A 25,899-nucleotide genomic window follows, 5' to 3' on the forward strand; every position below is an offset into this window, starting at 1 on the left:
TTTGCGTAACTATGAGTCAGAATCCACTCAATGGCAATGGAAACCAAAGCCAATTAAATCAAATTCATTGCCATTGAGGCAATTCCGACTCAATAAGGAAAGAGTAACTGCCCTATAGGGTTTCTAAGACTGTAAATCCCTATGGAAGCCGGGGCCTCATCATTCTCCCACAGAACAGCTAGTGAGTTTGAACTGCCAACCTTTCGGGTAGTAACCATGTGCTTTAACTACTGTACCAACAGGGTTCCTTAATTGTGCTAACATTACCTGTAATGGGGGTGAAAAGCAAGAAAACAAACCAACAGATCAGATTTGCTAAAAACACAAATTGCTGTCTAATGCTATTTAGAAGAGACACACCCAAAACTTACTGATTGGGGAAGATTTTAAAGTAAAAGGACAGGAAAAGATTTACTTACTAAGTAAATATAAACCTAAGACAGCTGTAGTACTACTTTGTCCCATGAGAAAAAGAAGCTTTAATTGAAAAACGATTATAAAACAAAAGATCATTGTTGACCACAAAGAAGATAATAAAAAGCTTATTATACCTAAATGTCTCAAAATATATGAAACAAAAGTTGGTAAAATAGCAGAGAAATGGACACATCCTTCATCACAATGGGGTATTACCAAATCTCTCTCAAGTATTGATAGGTTAACTTGACAAATAAGTAAAGATGTGGAAGATTTAAACTTCTTTCTTAGACATTTAGATAATTTTGTTCTTTAAGATTAGAGGATACCCATCTGTAATCATCCAAGGAATACTTAATAAAAATTGACCAGATCGCTCTAAAGCATCTCAATAACATTTCTAGAATTTAAATTCATAGTTAAAATGGAACATTAAACAATTAATAATCCTATCTAGCTTAATTAATAGAATTATTAATTTCATGAAAGCTGAAGAGGAAAACAAAGATGCTGGCGGAACATCAATAATTACTTTCTTTAATAATTTGCTGTTAAAAGGCACTGAAAAAGATGGGATTTACAATAATAAAAATTAAAGTGCTTATGATTAAATAGAGTAGAAAACTTAAGTGTGCAAAAGAAAATTTTAATTTTAAAAGGAAATAATAGGCTGTTTTATGACCTTGAGGCAGTACAAAAACCTGACTGTTTCACTTTATTAAAGTAAGCATTTCTGTTAACTAAGAGAAATCTTGAGGACGGTCAGTGGGCAGGTACATCACACAGTGGGAGAGAACCTGGAGCGTGACTGCTGCTGCTGCTGCTGCTGCTCCTTACTCCTTGGTTGAGTCCAGCTCAGGGAACTGCCCCATTGAGTTTCCAGGTTACGACCTCGGGGAAGCACATCAGTAGGTCTGGTCTGCCTTTCAAAGCACTTGCAAGTGGGTTTGCACTGCGACTATATCAGCTAGTACCTGAGCCTTGTTTGCCACTACAACCAATACAAGATTTTCAAGACTGTAAAGTGAACTTGTACAAGTCAGTAAAAACAAACCAAAACACATTAGGAAATGAGCAACAGCTTTTGGAGCATACATTTCACAGAAATCAGAGTGACTTGGTTTAGGAAAGTATGTTCATCCCTTGTTTGATACACACGAACAGCATTTTGCACCCACTAGATAGGCGAAAATTAACTGCCAGTATTAAATTGTGAAGATGTGAATCAACAAGCACTCTTATACCCTGCTGGTGGGAGTGTAAATTGATACAGCCATATTGGGAAATCGGAATTCACATACCCTTGAACCTATCCGTTCCCCTTCTGTTGTATCTAACCCTGTTGGATAGAGGGCTTCAAAAATTTGTGGAAAATGAAATGATGATGGGATTTTTCGATTAACTTTTGGAAACCCTTTCGTTTACTTCAGAGAAACTTTTAAAAACTGAAAGTGGCAAACCCTGTGAGACCCCAACTGTCATGTGAATGGTGATGCCACTCCCACTGGCTTCTGGCTCTCACTCCCAGTGGCCTTCTTCATCCCTGCTGGTGGCCCTGGCTCACCTCTGAGGTCTTTCTGGTTTTTCTGTTGAGCTATCTAAAAGCTGCTGTTGGATGTGGGGCACCCTTCTTGAAACTTATCGCAAAGCTTCAACGATATGGAAGAGGGTTTTATTAAAAATTTGTTATTAGCCCTGATCTCAAAATAACTTATTTCCATGGCACAAAAAGTCCTCTCTTTTAAAAAGTACCAAAGCAAAACTAAGACCAGGGCATTAGTGAGAGAACTTGTTTGCAGCCATATACCCACCACAGAGTCATGTTTAAACATGTTTTGTTTGGAATAAACCTGTGCATGTATGAACTGGAAGCCTAAAAACAGTACTTTTTGACTCGGGCGCATATCCATGAAAATACTGTGTATATTTAAGTATTTTATTGTATATAATTATTGTGTTTTCTTGGATGCTTGAGCAAATAACCCAGTTTCAGTCGCAATTACATTTTGAAAATGTATGGGAAAGCATAATGTAGCTAGCATACAATCTCAGAGTATTATTTTAAATGAACTATTTGGCCACAGATAGGCAGCAAAGTTAAAACAATTTAACACAATTTACTTAATCCTTCTTATGGACAAACATTAATTTTTCAAGAGGACTTCAAAAGTTTGTGAACAAATTCTAATATCCCCCCCCCGCTCCAATTTCTAATCTCTTTTACTTTCATTTTTCCCACAAACCTTTTAAAGTCCCCTTATATAGTTATTGGCCATGGAAAGGATTTAATTATATAAGATTTCCTCAGAGAACTAATTACTTTTACATCCCCCATTTTATTATTTCCTCATCCATGGAGCTAGATAAATAAATGTTGGATTCTACGTATTGATGCAGAATGTCGGTTATACAAAATTTTAACGACTCTTTTTGATACTTGTTATTTGTGATGGAATGCTTTTTTACTTATAAATTCATGATTCTTTTTGAATGCTTACTCAGTGATTGAGGCGCACTCAAAAGAATAGCTTTACGTGTTTCTAGATATCTGTTAAATTCAAATGTGTTACTTTTTTCTGCCCTTTCTATAGTCTATTGCATCTGCAGACATGGATTTCAATCAGCTGGAGGCATTCTTGACTGCCCAGACCAAAAAACAAGGTGGGATCACATCTGATCAGGCTGCTGTCATTTCCAAATTCTGGAAGAACCACAAGACAAAAATCCGAGAGAGTCTCGTGAACCAGAGCCGCTGGGACAACGGGCTGCGAGGCTTAAGCTGGAGAGTTGATGGCAAGTCACAGTCAAGACACGCTGCTCAAATCCACGCCCCTGTAGCCATGGTGGAGCTGGAATTAGGGAAAAGTGGACAGGTGAGCTTAACTGTAATCATTTTCTTTGGGTAAATGATCTTTTCCATTGTTTATTAGTGAATTTTACCCAACTTGCTCAGATTGATTTTATGTAAATCATCTTTGCAGAGATGCTGAGACTATGCAGGGGTAATAGGGAAGGCTCTGCTTTGTAGATTCTCCTTTCAGAGGTAGAATCACTTGAAAACTTGGATGCTTTCAATTGTGGACAGTCTGGAAACCAAGTTCAAGGTCTTGGCAGCCGTACCACAAGAGCAGAATGAGTAAACAAGGGGACGAGGCACAGGAATTGGCTCGCTGCATTACTGCATTTTGGCTTTAAACCGTAAAGTCCTTGGCCTACGGTTGGAATCGCCAAGGCAAGGATGCAATATTAAATAAAGGCTAAGAACTGAGATCAAAGGACACAGACTAAAACCTTAACTAATATAGGAGACGATGGATTTAATAATTTTAATGTATTGTCTTTAAAGACTGAATATGAATATGTTATATCTGTCTTTTAGCCGACAATTTGAGTTTTATCAGGATGATTTAAGCGTGACAACTGCTTATCCTTGTAGTTTCCATAGTCTTCACAGCAACTAACAACTCATTTTAGGGTTTGAATGCTTTTTCTTGACATCAGTGTGTTCTCAAGATGACTGCCAGATCAGACCTGGTTTATATATTTTAGAGGGAAAAACTCTTTAGTAAGAGAAAACCCACATCACTGAATTAGCTAATCAGATGTATTTTAAGATAATCAGATGAGGACTTTATTACCGTATTTACACGGGTATAAGCCGACCCAAAATTTTATACTCAGTATACCTTATACTTGAGTATATAGGTATATCTTATTATAAAATTTCATTTCTTAGGATGAGAGTACATTTCGTTAACAGTTTGCCTGAAATATTTTCTTCTTTAGCTTCTTAGCATTTATAATTTAAAAGGCAATTTGTCTTTGAAAATGTTTTTTTCAAAATACATTTCATACGCCTTTTATTCAGTTGTTGCAAAATAGTGCTAATGGCATTAAAAAAACAACACTGCCATCATTTGATTCTGACACATAGTGACCCAATACAGGGTTTCTGGGGCTTTGTAAATCTTGAAAGAAGCAGACAGCCTGACCTTTCTTCCATGGAGATGGTTGGTTTGAACCGATGACTTAGGTTAGTGCTCTAATGCTTAACTGATAGCACCACCAGACTCCTTTATTAATTGCACTTACAAATTGTTTTGTTTGACCTTAAAGTCATTCTCCTAACTTTTGTGGTATATAGCCTGCCTCCTGCTATTCCTAAATTTTAAAATGTTGACAGATTAGAAAGGTGTTTGGGAAGAATATGAAAAGTGTACCTACTTAGTTCAAGGCTTTTCTAGCAAGGTATTTTAGTATTTTCTTTTTAACCTGACATTTTCCTAATACTTTTTGTACTCTGGGGTTTTGACTGTGCCTTTTCATTTTAATACCTTAGACAGTTCATATGAATTAATGAGTTTTACTGCAGGAATTGTTTAACACTGTATGGTTTTTCCTTTGGTCTTGTTAGCCAAAAGAAGTGAGGAAGTTTTAGCAGAATTATTTTTGGCAATAAGGAAACCTGTATATCACTACAGAGGATTTTCTGACTGGTTTTCAGAAAATGTTATTATCATCTAAAACAAAAGTTAGAAAACTTTTCATAAAAGGCTAAATGTTTCGAGATCAAGGCTCAGGCAATCTCTGTTTCAAGTACTCAGCTTTATTCTTGTAGCTCCAGTGCAGCCATAGACGGGATATAAACAACCGGGAGTAGTTGCTTTCCTGGAGCTTTATCGATCTGGTTGAAAGCATCTTTCTCAGAAGTCAGAGTCCTTAAGAGATCATCTAATTTATAAAAATGAATTACATAGGTAGAAGGTGTATCCTATGTAAACAGGTAAGTTACTCCCTCAGATAAAACTGCTAAATGACCGAGTTAAAACAAAGACTGGGATCACTAGACTGGTTTTGATGAGCTTCTGTTAGCTTATCACAGTAATCTGTGCCAAAAGCACACATAGTTGTTCTATATGATAATCAAATGTATTGGTAGGAATGCCACTCAACAGGAATGAAAAACGAACAGTAGTATGAAACCCAACCCAAATCTTATAGGAAATGTTTGTGTGTGTGTGTGTGTTTTTGTATGTGTGTGTGTGTGTGTGTGTGTGTGTATGTGAGAGAGAGAGAGAGACAGACAGACAGACAGACCTGGGTCCTAGATAAGTATTTCTGTCAGGTATAGTGGTTATTCACTGGGCTGGTAACCACAAGATCACCAGTTTGAAACCACCAGCGGCTCCATGGGAAAGATGAGGCTTTTTACTCCTGTAAAGAATTATAGTCCTGGAAATCCACAAGGGCAGTTTTACTCTATCATATAGGCTTGCTATGAGTTGGAACTGACAGTGAATTTGATTTTTTAAATTTTTCTATGTGTTAGGAAATGCTCCATTAAGTCAAGCTAAGTCAAGTTTCCATTTTTATAGCAACTGTAGGCAAAGAGAGGAGCCCTGGTGGCATAGTGGTTATGCATTGGGCTGCAAGCCACTTGGTTGGCAGTTTGAAACCACCAACTGCTCAGTAGAAGAAAGATTAGGCTTTCTACTCCCTTAAACAGAAGTCTCAGAAACCCATATGGGGTGTCTGTGAGTCAGCACTGACTCTGAGGCAGTGAATTTGGAGTGTATAGTCATACAGAGACTCCTTGGTGGTGTAGTGAAGTGGAATGCAAGTTGGGTAGCTAACCACTAGGTCAGCAGTTCAAACACATCAGCCACTCCTCAGGAGAAAGATGAGGCTTTTTGCTCCTGGAAAGATTCGCAACTTCAGAAATCCTTGGGAGCAGCTCTACTCGGCCCTACAGGGTCACTTTGAGTCAGAATTGATTCACCCGCATTGTGTTTGCTTGTTGAGATTTTTTTTGGGTAAGCATTGAAGTTGTTTTCATTCCGATGACATTAGATGAGCTCATAAGAGAATGAATAGGATAGCAATAACTCGATTCCAAGGATAACCCAGTGTCTTGGTTCTATAGTGCTGCTACACAACAGAAATCTTGAAAGCAGGTCATCTTAGTGATACAGGTTCCACCTGAGCACGGTGAAGTAGTCTGGAATTCCCATTCTTCTAAATGTTATCTGTAGTTTGTTATGAACCACACAGTCAAATGCCTTTGTATAGTCAGTGAAACACAAGTAAGTATCTTTCTAGTATTCTCTGCTTTCAGTCAAGATCCATCTGACATCAGAAATGATATCCCCTGTTCCACTCCCTCCTCTGAATCTGACCTGAACCTTTGGAAACTCCCTGCCAATGTACTGCTGCAACAGTTGTTGGGATATCATCAGCAAAATTTTGCTTGTATGTGAGATCAGTAATACTGTTATATAATTTGCACATTCTATTAGGTCACCTTTCTTTGGAATGGGCCCAAATGTGGGTCTCTTCTAGTCTGTTGGCCAAGTAGCTGTCTTCCATATTTCTTGGTATAGATGAGTGCTGTATCAGCCTGCTGAAACATTTTAATTGTTATTCCATCATTTCCTGGAACCTTCTTTTTGACTAGTGCCTTCAGTGCAGCTTGGGCTTCTTTCTGTATCATGGTTCTTGTTCATATGCTACTTGAAATAACTGAATTGCAACTCATTCTTTTTGGTATACTGGCTTTGTATTCTTTCTATCTTCTTTTGATGATTCCTGCACCAGTCAATATTTTGCCAATAGAATATTTCAATATTGCAACTCAAGGCTTGAATTTTTTTCTTTGTTTCAGTTTAAGATATGCTGAATATGTTCTTTTATTTTGGTTTTCTAACTCTTTGCCTTTGCATATTTTAATATAAGATTTTACTTTGTCTTCTCAAGCTGCACTTTGAAAAGTCAGCTCTTCGACTATATCATCTCTTCCATCCTTACCTACTCTGATTACGCGCAAGTTTCAGCATCTGTTCTGACATCCACGTTGAACGTTTCTGTCTTTTTAATGACCTTTTGTTTTCCCTGAATGATGTTCTTGATGTCCTCCTACAGCTCATCAAGCCTCTGTCATTACTGTACAATCCATCAAATCTGTTCTTGAGATGTTTTCAAAACTCAGGTGGGACATACTCAAGGTTGTATTTTGGTTGCTATGGACTTGTTTTAATTTTCTTCAGCTTCAACATGAACTTACATATGAACAATTGATGGTCTGTTCCACAGTCAGTTCCTGGCTTGGTTTTAGCTGCCAATAGTGAGCATCTCCTTTGTCTCTTTCCACAGATGTTGCCAGTTTGATTTCTGTGTTTTCTGTCTGGAAAAGCTCACATGTATATGTGCTGATTGTGTTGTTGAAAAAAGCTATATTTGATGAAGAAGTCACTGGTATTGCAAAATTCCATCATGCAATCTCTAGCTTTGTTTCTATCAAGACAGTATTTTCCAACTACTGTTCCTTCCTCTTTGTTTTCAGCTTTTGCTTTCCAATGGCCTATAATTATCAATGTATCTCGATTGTATGTTTGATCAATTTCAGACCGAAGACACTGGCATTCTTCATTTTCTTCATCACTGGTTTTAGTGGTCGGTGCATAAATTTGAACAGTATCTGAATGAATTTCCTTTTATGAGGACAGACGTTATCACAGAAAGCATTGTTCTTCAAAATAGATCATGAAACATCCTTTTTGACGATGAACACAAAGCCATTCCTCTTGATTGTGTCATTTCCAGCATAGTAAATCACATGATTTTTTATTTGAAATGGCCAATTTCAGTTCATTTCAACTCACTAATGCCTAGAATATTGATCTTTATGCATTCCATTTTTATTTTGATGACTTCCAATGTTCCTAGCTCTATCTTCTCGCATTCCAAGTTTCCGTTACTAATAGATGTTTATGATTGTTTCTTTTCATTTGAGTACTGCCTCAGCAGCAAACGAGGTTTCCCGAAGGCTTTACTCCATCCACGTCGTTAAGGTCTCTCAAAGTTGAGTAGACAGTGCTTCCTTCATCATAGTTTGAGTGCCTTCTGACCTGAGGGGCTCATCCTCTGGCACTGTCTCTGACAGTGTTCAGAAACTGATCATCCTTTCATGCTACCATCGTGTTTTTAATGGCTAATTCCTCTGAAGTGGACAGTTGATTCCTTCTTCATAGTCTGCTCTTCATCTGGAAGCTCTGTTGAACTTTCTCATTTTGGGCGACCCTGCTGGTATTTGAAATACCACTGACAATGCCCTCAGCATCACAGTAATACACAAGCCATCACAGTAGGGCAAACTGACAGACAAGTGATTGAATAACTGATGGAAGGACTGTATAGTAGTTTTTAAATTTTTCAAACAATGCGATGCTGGTCCTTTCTTGTTTTCCCAGCCTCTAAATGTTAATGTGCCCTGGCCTTAGCCCCTCTTCCTCCTTCCTGCCTCTTCTACAACTCACTTTCTAGGTGATCTCGTCTAATTGAATGGGTTTAAATGATACTTCCATCCTTAGATCTCTAAACTGTATTCTTCCTCTAAATGCTCGGTGCACTTTTATGATGTATCTGAGAAGTCCACTTGAACGTACCAGATGTTAAAAATACACCACGCCTAACACTAAGTACCGTGTATACAGGTATCGCCTGCTTCTCAAAGGTTCACTTTATAACAGTTCACTTTTATTTATTTATTTTCCATTTCTTTGGAAGCTCTACATACATTATAACAATTCATAGTTCAATTAGATCAAGCGAGATTGTACAATTGTTGCCACCATCATTTTCAAAACATTTTCTTTCTTTCTTGCACTCTTTGGTATCAGCTACCCTTTGTCCCTGCCTTGCCCCACCCTCCCCCCAAGAACATTGTCATTATATTAAATCATATTATTATTGTTATTCCTCTCCCCCATTTTTTACACCATTCGAGGTGTCTTCACCTGCCATTCTGTTATTCGTTACCCTCAGGTGGGGATATATAGTCATCATTGCTATAGCTCACCCCCCTTCTGTATCCTCAGGGAATTATTACTCCCGTTACGATCCCTGAAGGGTGTATCTGTCTTGGATTTCATACATTGAACGATCTTGATTATACACATGAACACACACAGTTCTAACAGGACTAATGACCATAATATTAGGGGGAGGAAATAGTAAAGAATTAAAGGATAGTTATGTGTTTCAACAGTGCTGTACTACACCCTGGATATATCATCCCTTCCATGTGGCTCTTCTGTGAGGGACTGTCCCTTTATCTTTTACAGGTGGTTTGGGGTCTCCACTTTGTCTGTGTTCTTTTATGTCAATTTGGTTGCTTTTTTTATTTTTTGAACTTCTGATACCTATTCCTATCGACACCTCTTGATCACACAGGCTAGTGTGCTTCTTCTATGTGGGCTTTGTTGCTTCCCTGCTAGAATGGCTTCTGTTTAACGCTAATCCTTTAAGACCCCAGGCACTATATCTTTTAATAGCCAGGCTTCATCAACTTTCTTCACAACACTTGCTTGTGCACCCATTTTGTCTTCAGCGATTGTGTAGGGAACATGAATATTATACATTGCCATATTATTAGAACAAATTGTTCTTGTACTGAGGTAAGATTAAAGTAGAGGCCTAGAGGCCCAAAGTCCATCTGCTTCCTTGTTGTAGTTGTGTGTGTATATATATATATATATATATATATATATATATATATATATATATATATATATATACACACACACACAAATACTCCTATCTTTATATATTTATATATATATTTATGCCTATATATTTAATTTTTACTTTCTTGTTCTTTTTTCTATTTATTTTTTTCTTTCCTCCCACCCTCTATCATATTTACCCATCATTTGCCTCTCAGTAATTCCTCTGGATACATTTCAATTGATCAAACATAACCAGGAACGCTATCCCTCCTCACCACCACTTGCTAGTCCCCTGCCCCTGTTGTCATTGGCTTATTGCTTCCCCTTCTCACGCCTTCTCTCCCATGCTACCCCCACCTTTCCAAAACCTTTGGTCCCACTGCCGGCTCCTTGGGATTGATTATCCTGCCTGTCATATATAGACAGACACCAAAAGAGAAAGCAAAGAAGGAAAACAAGAAAAGGAGCCCATGCTAATAGCTCCATGTCTAACTCTTGTCCCGGCCTAGAGTAGATGAGTATCCCCCTGTTAAATAGTGAGCAGGCCCTGATAAAACCGTCACTCCATCCCTTTTGCTCCCGGGCATCCGTCTCCCCAGACACTCACCCAACAGCACTTAAACCCATTCGTGTCCGAGGCGTGTGCCATCTACAAGACCCTGTTGTTGTTCTTTCAGTCAAGGCTGGAGCCGTTTAGTGCCCCCCCCCCCAGTTATACCTTTAACTTTCTGTGCTGCCCCCTTGTGAATATCCCCCAACCCGTTCAGATGAGGTGCCAAGTGCTGCCCTCCACCCCCACTCCCACCCCCACCCCCACCCCCTACCCCTGAGTCAGAAGTCTGCTATTGAGATTCCTCAGGGACTTCATGTTTTTGCTCCCATTGCTGGTCTGTTGCACTCCCCTCTTGGTTTGTCCTCCCTGTGGGCTGGTCATGCTGGCCACTCTCCCTAACTGGATCTTCAGTGTTGCCCTTCGTAGCACTGTCATCTAGGTAGGGGTTGTCAGGTCTTGAGCTGGGGCTAGCCTGCACTCAGTCTTCTCTGCGGAGGAGTTGCTCGGAGCAGGGACATCACCCTCAAGGCTCCGAGCACCAGAAAGAGGATTTCTCTGTTCTCTCTCTCTCTTTCTCTCTCTCTCCTGTGGAGACATGAATAGTATTCTCCTCTTGCATGGATTAGTGCCCTGGCCCCCCATTGCCATGTTTTTTCTTCCCCCACCCCTCTGTGGGCCGTGAAGGCATATGAGGGGGGATGCTTTTCTGTACCATTTCTATCTGCCTCTTATTTTTTTCCCCCTTTTCTTTTTTGATCACTCTTGACAGAGTATTTGGTCCTTAGTCTGGGACCTGTGCAATACATACATTTTCCCAATGTCCATTAACAGTTCACTTTATGAATGACCTGCATTCGTATTTGTTTTTGCTATCCAAAAGAAATCTGAAGATTATTTTCCCTTTTTTGAAAACTGAAACTCACATTCACTGTGTATTTTGAAGCAAATTATTAATGAAGGAGGCAGGGAGAGTATTGCCAGCAAACTCCCTTCTTCCCACTCCACCCCCGCCCCTCCAGGATATGAAAACCACACTCGGTATTTCAGCTTCTAGCTGCCAGGGTTTTGAACTTTGTGAACTCCGTATGTTACTGTTACTTTAGGCTCTTATATGTTGTTTCTAAGTTATTGTTTAGTTTAGCGGCGCTTAAAATTTTTAGTAATATAGATGAATGGTAACTGCTTCGCTTTATGCCATTTCATTTTCAAAGGAACACCCTACTTTCAGATAGTGGGGGAATGAATCCTGTACCTCCCAGACTTGTTCTGACAACGTTCACTGTCATCTCAGTTAATGGCACCGTCTTTCCAGCTCGCATCCTGTTTCACACTCCACATTCAGGCTATCATTGACTCATGTCTGCTCAGTTTCAGCTGTACCTAAAGTGTGACCACTCCCACTGCTGATCACATCACCACTGCCACTTACCTAGACAACGACTTTCTTCCAGTGGGACTCACTGTTCTGCTCTCTATTTGTTTATTGTAACAATGCTTTACTCACATAGAAAAGAGACAGAGCACATCTGCTTCAGTAGTGGACACTGGTCCCCCACGGCTAACGTAGGGTTGGCGGGCTTCACACACCCCTTTTTGGTGCTGCAGTTAAAGGCCATCATTCCTTTGTGACCAGCAGTTCACTTAGAAACAAGGTTGTCTAGGTGCTGTGTGATGTGCATGCGTCAGCAGCTTCTGGGAATGTTGACTTGTGTTCAGGGCAATAAGTGAGGGATATGCTATTGGCCACCAGTTACTGTGGGATGTGTTTTGGATCAAGAAGTCTTGAAAAAGAGAGTCAGCCCCCATACTTCCATCCAAGAAGCCAGGCGCACACATCTGGTCCTCTGCACAAGACTCAATCGTGGGCCACAAGGAGAAGTGGCAGGCTGCACTTAGATGGCCCTTTTCCAAAATTTCTAATTCCCTTCTCCCATCCCTTTGTGGTTCCATTCACTTAAAATATTTCTTTTTCAGTAAAAGTTTGCACAGCAAATTAGATCCAATCCAGAAGTTTCTACAGTTTGTTCAGTGACATTGGTTGACGTCCGGTCTTTAGTCTGTTCTCAGTATAGCATTGATTGTATAACACTATGCTAGCCCAGGCAAGATAATATTCACAGGGAATATGAGCAGGATTTTTACCAGTGAAGAATTTTGTAGTTGGAAGGGAAAAAGTTTAGCAGTCAAGAAATGTAGCCATTAAGGTGGAGAGACTTGAATGTAGAGAAGATACATTGTGAACTTAGAGGAATTACTTGGAAATGATTTGGGGGTGGGGGGGGAATGAAATAAAGTGAGGCGCTGGGATAGCTCCTTGGCATGGATATGACGGTATAAATTGGTAATCCTGGTCTTTGTGTAGGAGCCTTGATGGCATAGTTGTTACATATTGACTGCTAACCACAAGTCCAGTTTGATCCCAGCTGCTCCTTGGGAGAAAGAGGGGCTTTTCTATTTCTGTAAAGAGTTACAGTCCTGGAAACTCACAAGGGCAGTTCTGCCCTGGCCTGTAGAGTTGCTCTGAGTTGAACTCAAAGAAGGGAGAGTTTCCGCAAGTGAACGTGGGAATGGATTCATTATCAATGTTTATATTGATAATTAAGGAAATGCTGTTTGTGCTGAAGTAATCTGATTTTTAATGAGATGCAGTTCTAAAAAAGACCATTGTTTCTTATGATTTGCCCTTTCTGTAATATGGTGTATTTCTGAGACTGACAGAGACAGAGACTGAGTGACGAAGAGTTGAGTATTTGTCATTATAAACTTGTTGACTGTGGGAACAGGGGTTTGGCATTGCTAACGTGCTCCACCTCTGACGATGCAGCCTGCCCACAGGCAACCCCTGGTGTCAGACTTCTTTCAAACTCTTACCATTCATGGTCTCTGCTCTGTTCTTGTGGACAGATGGAGTGTGTAAGAGGAAGCCAGGAAATCTGGTCTTAAGAGGATTTGAAAACAACTTTTGTTTATGTCTCTTGTCCTAAATGCAGGGTAACAGTTTCTCCTGCCCAGCAATGCTCAAACTGCCTGTGTTTGACTAGTGTTTGTGTACTGACCAGTTGGTTGTTGGCTTCATTCCATGTACGCCACTGCTCTGCTGAATGTAGCGGGTCTTTGGTCCACGGCACAAGCGCTCATTATTACCCCCCAAGATCCAAGAAGCAATTAAAATGAATGGTTGTCACTGTGAACCAGCTCAGGTTAACTGCCAAATAAGCTCGACTTCCTTTTTATTTCCAAGGCTATTAACCTAAGTAGATTAGAAGTTAGAAACTGGAAGTCTTTCTGAATTCTAGTAAGCCAGTTAATAGCCTCGTACGTAGAGTACAGAACATGAATTGGATTATGATGTGAAGCTAGTGAGTGGTGGCTGATTGAGGGACATTATCAAAATGCTCACAGAATGAGTTTGACCTGTCACCACAAGATGACTCTTCTTCGTATGAACCCTTAAGACCCCAAACCAAACCCTTTGCCATTAAGTGGATTCCTATTCATAGTGACCATGTAGGATAGGACAGGACTTCCCAGTACAGTTTTCATGGCTGTAATCTTCACAGAGCAGACTGTCTCATCTTGCTCTGGTGCAGGGACTGCTGGGTTTGAATCGCAAGCCTTCTGATTAGCAGCCTAGTGTACCCTACAAGCTCTTAGCCTAGAGTAGGGGTGTCAAACTGGTGGCCCACAGGCCGCATGTGGCCCCTGAGGTAATTTTTTGTGACCCGCGATGCTATGAAATAAAATGAAAATAGAAAAAAATTGTTATGAAGAAATAGCACAAGGGAGATCAAGGCAATACCGTATACACAATTCCCTCATTAACCCTTTAACAAGTGAAGACGAGTCTACATGTAGCCCAGGGCCTTTCCGGGGGACCTGTGGACATGTATAAACGCGCTCAGTTCCCGCGATTTTTGGAAGTGATACGTCTGCCAACCTCGGTGTCACATAATGTAAACAGATCCCAATAGCGAAGAGGTTACAAAGAGCACTCTGGGTTGTGTTGTTATGGATCATACCTAGCGGCAGATAGTAACATTTTTTGTGGGAAGCCATTACGATTGTGTATCACGTTTGTCAGCTGTCCAACATTTTGTGTTTTTATTGGGTACTTTGTTATATTGTCCGGTCACAACATAAGAGGTAAGTGAAAACTAGTAGGAGGAAAGCACTGGCAAGTTTTAGGTAAAAAAGAATAATTTTAGTTTTATAAATACATTAAATAAAATAAATGTTTAAGTAAGCATTTATATAGTGTTTTAATTATCCTATTCATATTCCTGAATCCTTGCTTCAAAATATAAATTTAACAACATTTTATAAATGTGATGTGGCCCGCGTGAATCTTGCCTGTTTCACCAAATGGCCCGCATTTTAATTGAGTTTGACACCCCTGGCCTAGAGAAAAATGCCTAAAGCTTCTGTGAGGTATCACCTGTTTATGTTGTATAATTCAGTCAGGCTGGACCATGTTCTTCACATAGGATCTGCCCTTTCCGGTGTTGCTTGGAATGTGTTTTCCACCCCGTGTTACTTTCTGAAACCCTCTCCCTTCTTTAAAGCTCAGTTTACTGACTTCCTCTGCCATGGAATTCCCAGTTTTCTCACCTGGATTTGATCACCTGAACTCACAAGATTTTTTTGATCCTTTTTTATAGTACTTAATGCAATTTAGATTTTAATAAATCATTCATTTAGAGTTAAAGTCAAACTATCTTAAAGCCCCCCAAAAAGTTGTTGACATACATATTTCATAAGCACAAACATGATTCCTGGCTTTAAATATCTCTTGATTCTTTTCACTTGTCATTTCATTCTGTAAGTAGCTAACTCCACACAGATTGTAGAATAATGATAATCGGACCCAGATACATCTTCTCAGGTTATCAGTATTAATTGGTAAAAGGTCCATCCATCTCTCTTCCCAACATACATACATGGTCCAAGGAGGATTTTATTTGCCTTGGTTAGGTCATATGGCCACCCCAGAGAGGTCACTGTTTTTTTTTTTTGTTTTTTTCTTCTTTTACATTTTATTAGGGACTCATACAACTCTTACCACAATCCATACATATACATACATCAATTGTATAAAGCACATCCATACATTCCCTGCCCCAATCATTCTCAAGGCATTTGCTCTCCACTTAAGCCCCTTGCATCAGGTCGAGAGGTCACTGTTTTAAGTTAGGGTAACAGAAGCTTGTAGCATTTGCTAAGTAGATCAGGTGAAGTGTCGATTGATGGCTGATATCACAGGGAATAAGTGAGAAGCAGTTTTCCAAAGAAAGCAGGCATGTTTGAAAAACAGAATGAATATGTGCCTACTGCAGTGTTCTATTAGTTTATGCTTTCAGAAAGCATATAATTTATCATTTAGATTTGTATTGCTCATAGCTTCAAAAAGGAGAGTAGTGGATTATGAGTTAGACTGTTAACCACAAGGTCAGTGGTTCAAACCTACCAGCTGCTTCAAGGGAGAAAGATGAGGCTTCTACTCCTATAAAGATTTACCATCTCAGAAATCCACAGGGGGCAGTTCTACTCTGTCCTATAGGGTTGTTATGAGTCAGATTCAACTTGATGGCAATAATTTTGGTTTTAGAGTACAGCTTCAAAGTAAGTAGGTGTCTAAAAATAAGTTGATAGTAAAGGAGAAATTCCTTATTATTACATAACAACTTACTGCAGAACTTAGTGGCTAAAACCACAAGCACTTACCATCCCTCAGAGGAATTGGAATATGAATTTTGGAACTTGGGAGCAGCTTAGTTAGCTAAGTGATCTTTCATATGTTAAAGACTGCAGGCAGGCCTTCAGTCACCAGGCTTGACTAGGGCTATCTACTACGGGGCTCATTCACATGTCTATTGGAAAAGGCATCAGTTTCTTAGGGATTGTTTGTCAGTGCCCTCGGTTCTTAATCAGGAGCTTTCCCATAGAGTAGTATAGCAACTAGTCCCCCAGAGTGAGTCCTCCAAGAGTGTCTGCCAGCAAGAAGCTACATTGCTTCTACAACCTAGTCTCTGAGCCGTATGTCATTACTTATGCTTAAAAAAAAACGAGTAAATATATGTTGTCACAGTTTATGTCCTGGGAAATTATTAGACTGTGATAAATAAGGACTTGACCAAGTAATTCATGTTGTCAGGTGTTCAATTTTCATCCATTTAGAGCAGTGGTTCTCAACCTTTCTAATGCGACCCTTGAATACAGTTCCTCATCTTGTGGTGACCTCCCCAACCATAAAATTATTTTTGTTGCTACTTCATCACTGTCATTTTGCTACTGTTCACAACCCATAGGTTGAGAACCGCTGATTTAGTGTCTACAATAAGAATGACAGTAGCTACTCTTTATTAGGTGGTACAAATGGTTAATGCTGCTAACCAAAAGGTTGGAGGTTCAAATCTACACAGAGATGCCTTAGAAGAGCAACCTGAAAAATCTACTTATAAAAAAATCAGTCATTGAAAACCCTTCAACATATAGGTCGCAATGAGTCAGATTTGACTTGACCGTGTCTGGTAACGGGCAATATTTGTTGTGCCTTTACCATGTCCAAAGGCAAGGTTAAGCACTTGACCACTAGCCTACCACCCACTCTGTTCGAGAATGTTGTGACAGTCTGCCTCCTTACGGATTACCGCTTTGGGAACCCTGCCTTACAGGGGAGCAATGAGTCAGTCTACTGCAAGGCAATGGGCGGCACCTGCCAGGCACTGTTCTACACATGCTTTATACAGCGACTCATTCAGTCAGCCTGAATGACTGCTTTTCTCCATTGGGCTGTATGTTAATTTTATTTTTGAGTTAAATTTTTGAGTTTTACAGAGAAGTTGCAAAGGAAGTAAGTACAATTTGTTTCCCCCCCATTGTTAATATTTAACATAGCCATAATACATTTTCCAAATAAGAAGTTGACATGGGCACATCATTATAAACTCCAGATTTTATTTAAATTTTACCAGATTCTCTATACTATTTTTGTTACAGATTTCAATTCATGGTATCATGCTGTATTAAATTGTCTTTGGGGATGGGCTTGAGAGAAGGATAGAGAAAAGGCAGCGTGAGATTAAAGAATTAGCAAAGGCCTTTTAACTCAAATAAGTCTCCTAATTAGGTAACATTTTTCCTACTTTCTTAACTATTCCTGAAATAATTTCTTATGTAAGTGGGCTGTGGTGCTTTGAGAGTTCCGGGACTTGGCTCACATCAAACATTTATAAAAGTCTGATCTGTTGAAGGCCTTCTTTACTTTACTTTATTTTAGGCCCTTTCTTAAAATAGAGATTGATTGATTTATAGATTTGATCACATTGTTCATCAGTAGCGGGTTTTATGGGAGTGAGTAAATTTGTATAAGGATAGTATGGTTTTAAGTAAAATGATATTCTGAAACTCTTAGCTTTTAAAGAGCTATATAAACTTTAAAATTTTAGAACCATTTTAGGGTAATTCTGAAATTGATACAGAATTCCCAGCCTTGTGTCTAGTTTCCACTATTATAAACTTGTTACTGTTCATATGGTACCTTTGTTATCATTACTGAGACAATGTAGATTGCTAAGTCAGTTCATGCTTCATTCAGATTCCCCTCTTTCACCTAGTGCTGATTTTCTGCCCCTGGGTCCCAACCAGATCACGGTGTTGCCTTTAGTTGTGGTATTTGCTTTAGTCAGGATGTTCCCTTAGATTCCCCTCGGCTGTAATTCTGTAATCCTTCCCGTGTTTTGAGGCCCCTGGCGTGGGAAGTCAGTGCAGAAGTGTGCGCTGGCCAGTGTCATAGCTCTGTCTTTAAATATTGGGGTAGGTTTGCAGGAAGTACTTAACTTTTTTCAGTGGAAAAAGCAGGCAAGTGTTTTTCTGAAAGAAGTTACAGCTTTCTCTGCACTTTTTTTAAGGGGTGTCTAATCTCCAGTCTTAGCACATTTTAAATTTCATAATAATTTAGTGAAACATTAGTTTTTAAATATTCTAATTTACCTAAACCACAAATGTGTCTTTTATAATCAATAACCTATTAGAATAAGTATGCTGGTGATGCTAATAAAGCTACTGGATGGACTATTGAATATGACAGGTGTCTTTCGTGACCTTTCTTTGGAGACATTCCACTGATGGGATAAATGATGTAGTGGCTACAAGGGGGGCTACTAGCGGCACGGTCAGACCCCCCAACCGGTCCTCGCTCCTTGGGAGAAGCAGGAAGCTGTATGCTGCTGTGAAGACTAGCGGCTTCGGAAACCCAGACGGGTAGTTAGTCCGCCCTGATTAGGGGCACTGTGAATTGAAATTGCCTTGATGGCAGTGAGTTTGGTTTTGGGTTTTAGGCAGATTGTTTTTTTCTTTAGCTATTTGTAATAAATCCTGAGTCTCTTCTTATGTGAACATTTGCTTGATGAATACTTTGTTTTGGTCTCTTAAGGTCATTTTATTATTTGGAGGGTGCTGGTACACTGAAACTGGCAGTTCTGTTTCCAGTTGTTTTCACATGACCGATCTTCCTTGCTAGTAGCACTGTGGTTACCAGAAGATAGAAGAAGTTGACTTCACCATCCAATTTATAAGATATGTGGAAAGATATGCTTTTGCCATTTATCTCATCAGGCACATACGGGGGTTCTTTACTACCATCTGTTCCTCTGTAGTGGTTCAGAACATAGTTATATAGAGAAGATATTGCCGGACATCCTCTGAGCCTAAGAATAACAATACGAATAGTATTATAGGATGCTCCATGCTGCTTTTTAAACTATTTTTCCAAATCTGCTGCTTATGTATATCTTGGGCACAGCTGATAATTGACATCAAGGTTATTAGCCAAAAATGAATATGTATTTGTAAGTTCACAGATTTAGATAACTTTAGTAAATCCTTTCTATTTTATCCTGATCTGGAAGATTTTTTTAAATCCCTTTAAAAACAGTTTTATTGGGGGCTCTAACAGCTATTATAACAACCCATACATCAATTGTATTGATCACATTTGTGCACGTGGTGTCATTATCATTTCAAGTCATTTTCTTTCTACTTGAGCCCTTGGTATTCAGCTACTCTTTCCCCCTCCTCCCCCCCTTACCACTCTTGTGAACCTTTGATAGATATATCTTATACTGTCTGTTGTTCATCCCCTCCCCGGGGGTAGGGTGGGGAGGGAGCGTTATACATTGATCATTGTGATCCATTCCCCTGTTTTCCCCCACCTGCCTTCTACCCTCATAGTTTCACTACTCCCATTACTGTTCCTGAGTAGTTTATCTGTCCTGGATTCTGTGTGTCGAGAACTCTTATCTGTACCTATGTACCTGTCCCAGTCTAGCCAATTTGTTAGTGGGGGGGGGGAGCATCATAGTGGGGAGCAGGAAGCATTAAAGAACTAGAGGAATGTTGTGTGTTTGGGCAGTGTTACACTGTACCCTGCCTGACTCAGAACTAGTATGGTCCTTTTTATTCTATCTACATTCCCCTGCCCCTAGGTTATTTTGAATGAAATCCCCCAAATCATTTATTCTGTAAAATCTTTTTTTTATAGCTCCATACGTGTAGCCACAATACTTGTGCCTCAGTCTGGCTACTCTAGAGATAGTAAAACCAGTGATATATGTAAATGGTCAGAATAAATCCCTTAAAGGCTAATAGGGATGGATAGATTGATAGATTTGTATCAAGAGAATGGCTCACACAGTTGTAGAAGCAGGCAAATCCAGTCCAAGCCCAAACATGTTCCAAGTCTGTGGGACAGATGTTAAGCTGGAGACATCTACTGACTCATGTAGCTTCAGGGGTTGATGAACTCAAGAGTCGCTGGAACACTACAGGCTGGTGGCTACAAAGATGTCTCAAGGGCCACAGGTCAGATGGCTCCCAAGATTAGCAGAAAACATCAGCAGGCCAGTTCAAGTCCAATGAACCAGAGGTCATTGAGCTAGTTAGAGGATCCACACCCAGCAATCTTTTCCACAGCATCCACTTGTATAAGAACTAGGCCACACCTCCAGGGAAACCACCTTTCAGTTGTATCAGGACTGTGACCTGAGTAAGGGGTTGCATTCCACCCTAATCGTTTTACAATAAATTGGCTGCTCACAGCAGATTCCTTTATGGGGTTGATTATACTGTGCTGAGGTTACATTAGGGGGCATTACTAGGTCTTAACTGCCAAACCAATGAAAATCCTGGCCCTGCCAAGTTGACACAAAGTCCAATTAACACAACCATTATCAGTCTGAAATGATTTAACAATACAGTTGATCTTTAGTATCTATAGGTTTTTCATCCATGGTTTGACTGAAAACTGATTGGAAATATTGGGTGGGGAGCAATTAAATGGTCAGAGAAATCCCTTAGAGGCTAATAGGGAGCTTACAGTGCTGCTCAGGTAGCACGTATGTCAGAGGAGGTGTTACAATTGACCCTTGAACAAGGCAGAGGGAAAATGGTTAGGGGTGATGACTCACACGCAGTTGAGAATCTACCTATAAGCTTTTGATCCTCCACCAAATTTAACTAACAGCCAGGAAGCACTACTGACAATATCCTCGTTAATGCATGTTTTGTATATGTGTTCTACACTTGCACCATGGTACAGAGCCCTGGTGGTGCTGTGGAGCAAGCTAACCACGAGATCTGCTGTTCAACGCCACTAACAGTTCTGCAGGAAAAAAGAAGAGTTTGTTTGCTCCTGTAAAGAGTTCGGCTCAGAAACTCTACACGCAGTGGTTCTCAACCTTCCCAGTGCCATGACCCTTTCACGTAGTTCCTCATGTTGTGTGACCCCCAACCATAACAGTACTTTCTTTCTTTATTCTTATTTTTTTAATCATTTTATTGGGGGCTCGTACAACTCTTCACAATCCATACATACATCCGTTGTGTCAAGCACATTTGTACATTTGTTGCCATCATCATTCTCAAAACATCTGCTCTCTGCTTGAGCCCTTGGTATCAGCTCATTTTTCCCCTTCCTCCCCGCTCCCTCTTCCCTCATGGACCCTTGATAATTTACAAATTATTATTATTTTGTTCTATCTTACACTGACCAACGTTTCCTTTCACCCACTTTTCTGTTGTCCATCCCCCAGGAAGTTATATGTAGATCCTTGTAATCGGTTCCTCTTTTACACCCCACCGTCATAAAATTATTTTCGTTGCTACTTCGGAGCTGCAGTTTTGCCACTGTTATGAATCAGGCGAACCCTGTGAAAGAGTCATTTGACCCCCCCCTAAAGGGGTCATGACCTACAGGTTGAGAATTGCTGCTCAGTAGGGTTCCCAGCTGTCTTGAGTTGGCCCAGTGGCGGTTTGTTTTGTTTTTTTCTGCATCCATCTAAAAACAGCACTTTCAACAAGAGAGAAAAGGGTATTTTGCAAAGAGCAAACTCCTTGCCATCTAGTCAATTCCAACTCATACATACATACATACATCAATTGTGTCAAGCACATCTGTGTATTCATTGCCCTCATCATTCTCAAAACATTTGCTTTCCACCCAAGCCCCTGGCATCAGGTCTTCATTTTTTCCGTTCCCTCCCTGCTCCCCTGTCCCTCATGAGCCCTTGATAATTTATAAATTATTATTTTGTCATCTCTTGCCCTGTCCGACGTCTCCCTTCACCCACTTTTCTGTTGTTCATCCCCCAGGGAGGAGGTCACATGTAGATCTTTGTAATCGGTTTCCTCTTTCCAACCCACTCTCCCTCTACCCTCTCAGTATCGCCCCTCACACCACTGGTTCTGAAGGGATCATCTGCCCTAGATTCCCTGTGTTTCCAGTTCCTATCTGTACCAGTGTACATCCTCTGGTCTAGCCAGACTTGCAAGGTAGAATTGGGATCATGATAGTGGAGGCGGGGAATGGGGGAAAGGAAACATTTAGGAACTAGAGGAAAGTTGTATTTTTCATTGTTGCTATATTGCACCTTGACCGGCTCATCTCCTCCCCCTAGACCCCTCTGCAAGGGGATCTCCAGAGGCCTACAAATGGGCTTTGGGTCTCCACTCTGCACTCCCCCCTCATTCACTATGGTAAGATTTTTTTGTTCTGATGATGCCTGACACCTGATTCCTTTGACACCTGTGGTCACACAGGCTGGTGTGCTTCTTCCATGTGGGCTTTGTTGCTTCTGAACTAGATGGCTGCTTGTTTACCTTCAAGACTTTAAGACCCCAGACGCTAGACCTTTTGGTAGCCGGGCACCATCAGCTTTCTTCACCACATTTGCTTATGCACCCATTTGTCTTCAGCGATCATATCATTTATCATTGAAGTGTGCACCCAATGATAAGATGTTTTGTTCATTGATGCCTGATAACTGATCCCTTTGGTGCTTTGTGATCACACAGGCTGGTGTGTTCTTCCATGTGGGCTTTGTTGCTTCTGAGCTAGATGGCCACTTGTTTACCCTCTAGCTTTGTCTTCAGTGGTTGTGTCGGGAAGGTGAGCTTAACAATAGAAACACAGAAAAACCTCAATCCAAAAGAGAACAGAAATAATAAAAATAATAAAAACTAAAAGAAATTGAAAATGGGTGAAATGATAAGATGTGAAAATTTAACTATCTGCATTAATTAACTTTCTGCTGCACTCTGAGGAAAAGACTGTTCACATCTCTGGTTAATGGTCTAATGGAAGTTTAATCCCCATGGAGACTTGGTGAATGATTTTAGGCTTTCAAAGTCATCAATCACCTTCTGCAACCCAGGACAACGCCATTATTCCTCCATTGAATAGACATACCACCCTTGTCACAAATCAGTTGACCGTAGGATGTGGGTTTATTTCTATACTCATTGTATATCATTGGTCTGTGTGTCTATCATTATACCAGTGCCAAATTGTTTTGGTTATGGTAGGTCCATAGTGTATTTTAATTAATCATGTATTCTAATGATGTCATATTTACATCGAATCTTGTTTTAAGGACTTTTACTTGTTGGTCATTGGTGGCTTTTAAATTAAAAAAAAAAGAAAGGTCTTTGCATGCTCAGGAAGAGTGAGAATTTCATTTTTGTGAAGAAAGGGCTTGCCTGGGGGTTTCCAGTGACCTGACTCAGGTTTCTCTGTGTCTGATACAGATAGAGAGTTGTTTTAGTTTCATTTTAGTTTGCTTTTGAATGCACACACTTAGATGCTGCTTTGTGAAAGCCTGTTCCACATGATCTGATTCTTTAGTGTTTATAGCACAGTCTAGCACTTAATTATGTTTCCTTTCAAAATTGACCAGCTCTCCTCTGTAAGGCAGTATGTTTCCCTAGTAAAATGTAAAGCCTTTTGAGGTAAGGAACTGTATCTTATCATCTTCTATGACTAGACTTCAAAAAATTTGTAGACAAATGGACTTGAGTGATCATAGAATTTTCCCATGAATGTTTTAAAACCTCCAGGTACTAAGCACACAGAAAATACAAAGATTGTGCTTGTGATTACTTGTCAGATAACTGAGGACTAGCAAGAATGCTGTGAATGTTAAGAATTTGTTCTTAAAAAGAATTTCTGCAAATATGACCATGCCAGAACCCACCAAGTTAGTGAAGTAAAAGGGATACATGTTGTTGTTTCAGAGCTCGATGTGTGTTCTTTGAAACGGATCGTTGTTTACTTTGGTGGAACTAGCACATTCCCATTTTAAACGGGACATACCTAGGACTTTCAGACCCTACATGTAGAATCCTGGGCTGGTTTCTGACTTCCCAGATTTTTGGTTACTATTTATTGCCAATTAAAAAAAAAGATATGGCTAACTAGGAAAGGAAGCCAAAGTATCTGACACAAGGAACCTATTTATAGCATCCCAGAGATAAACCCTTATTCTAAAACTATTTTCTGGTGGTGAGGTATGCTTTAATAATTATGCTTCTAGTTAACCTTATTCTTCCATGGTTAATGAACAAAGGCATGTGTGACAAATTTATTTAAAATGGAGCTGTTGAATGAAGGAAGCTTTGGGAGGAACAGAAAAATATTTTCTTAGGAAGAATTGCCTTCAAAATTTTAACCTTAAAAAAGATATTTCAACCTAATACAACAAAAATTTACTAATCCAGGTTTTTTGCTTTTCAAAAACATAAATACTGTCTTTGCATCTGGATTTGGAAGTGATCAATATTATATTACCATTATCTCTCAGATCACTGTTATTATTGGGGCTATTACTGCAGCTGTTACTACCACCACCCCCACAACCACTCCAAACCCAACCAGACTCCCTGCCATGGAGTTGATTCTGACTCTTTCAACCCGATAGGGTAGAACTGCCCCTGTGGGTTTCCGAGACTGTAAGTCGTTACGAAAATAGAAAGCCCTGTCTTAGAAAGCCTTGTCTTCTTCCTGCAGAGTGGCTAGTGGTTTCCAACTTTTGAGCTTGTGGCTAGCAGCCCAGTGCCTAACCGCTGTGCCATCCTGGCTCCTGCTATACTCTAATTCCCATTACTGCGGTTATTACCACTAATACATAGCAGTTTCTGTTTCTGTTGGAGTCTACAAATGGTGATCAGGCCAACCTTCGGGTTCATGTCCTGCCATTCGTCAATTGCAGTGGAGTGGACACTGCCTGCAAGAGAAGCAGAAAGGGATTTATCATCTGCTCAGACAAGATGTAGAGTAGAGTCTTGGACCCAAACTGCCTTAGGCTCCCAGAATTGGAGGCACCCAGGCCCTTTATCCCATGTACTTCTGGGCTTTTGACTTCTCTCCTCCCTTTCCCACTCTCTGACCAACCTCTGTGCATTAGTAAACGGAGGTCCGACTATTAAGTCATGATTTCCAGGTCTTGCCCTGATGCCTCTCCCATTTCTAAAATGGGTCTGGGAGGGTGGTGGGTTAGATAACATGTTTCTTTCTGGGGATTCCTGGGTGTGGGGTCAGTTGGGAAGCAGATATATGGATTGTTCCTGCTTTCAGATCTGTTCCAGTTGGACAGGGCCTGGAATGTTGAGCAGTTGCAAAAGATGGCCATTTTAGATTACTAGAAGGGTGGCTAGCAAAGTAGCATACCAAGCAAGGAGTAGTAGAACACTGAATATTGGTCTAAGGGTGTCAGTTGGACTTTAATTGTACTTAGAACTAGAGTCTAACAGCTTGGCGGACAGCTCCTAAGAAGGCCCATAATGATTCCACCCTGCTGTCACTCAGACTCCCCTGGAATGTCATTGCATCTAGGCCACACTTCTGACAAGTAGACTAGGACAAGAGTGAAGGGAAGTTCTTTCCAAGAGAGATTAAGTTACAAAAAGTCTCTGGCTTTGCCTCGCTGGCCCTCTCTTGCTTTCTCACTTGTTGGCGCTGATGGAAGCCAGCCGAGCTGTGGTGAGGCCTGGTGCCAAAGAATTGAGGCAGGCCTCCAAGCCAGCAGACAACAGGACCGGCGCCTTCAGGGCAACAGCCCCACAGAACTGAGTCCTGCCAACAGCCCCAAGTGTAGT

General features: G+C 40.3%; 1 protein-coding gene across 2 annotated transcripts in view; it reads left to right on the plus strand.

Annotated features, from left to right (window-relative positions):
• The window catches only part of COMMD1 (copper metabolism domain containing 1), a 157,737-nt gene that overhangs the window by 59,481 nt on the left and 72,357 nt on the right, over positions 1 to 25,899 (plus strand). For both annotated transcript variants that reach the window (XM_075535886.1, XM_075535887.1), the window contains one exon: positions 3,009 to 3,290. In XM_075535886.1, the coding sequence (XP_075392001.1) occupies positions 3,009 to 3,290 (282 nt within the window). The remainder of the gene's footprint in view (positions 1 to 3,008; positions 3,291 to 25,899) is intronic.

The sequence above is a fragment of the Tenrec ecaudatus genome, chromosome 17 (assembly GCF_050624435.1).
Source record: "Tenrec ecaudatus isolate mTenEca1 chromosome 17, mTenEca1.hap1, whole genome shotgun sequence".
Taxonomy (NCBI): domain Eukaryota; kingdom Metazoa; phylum Chordata; class Mammalia; order Afrosoricida; family Tenrecidae; genus Tenrec; species Tenrec ecaudatus.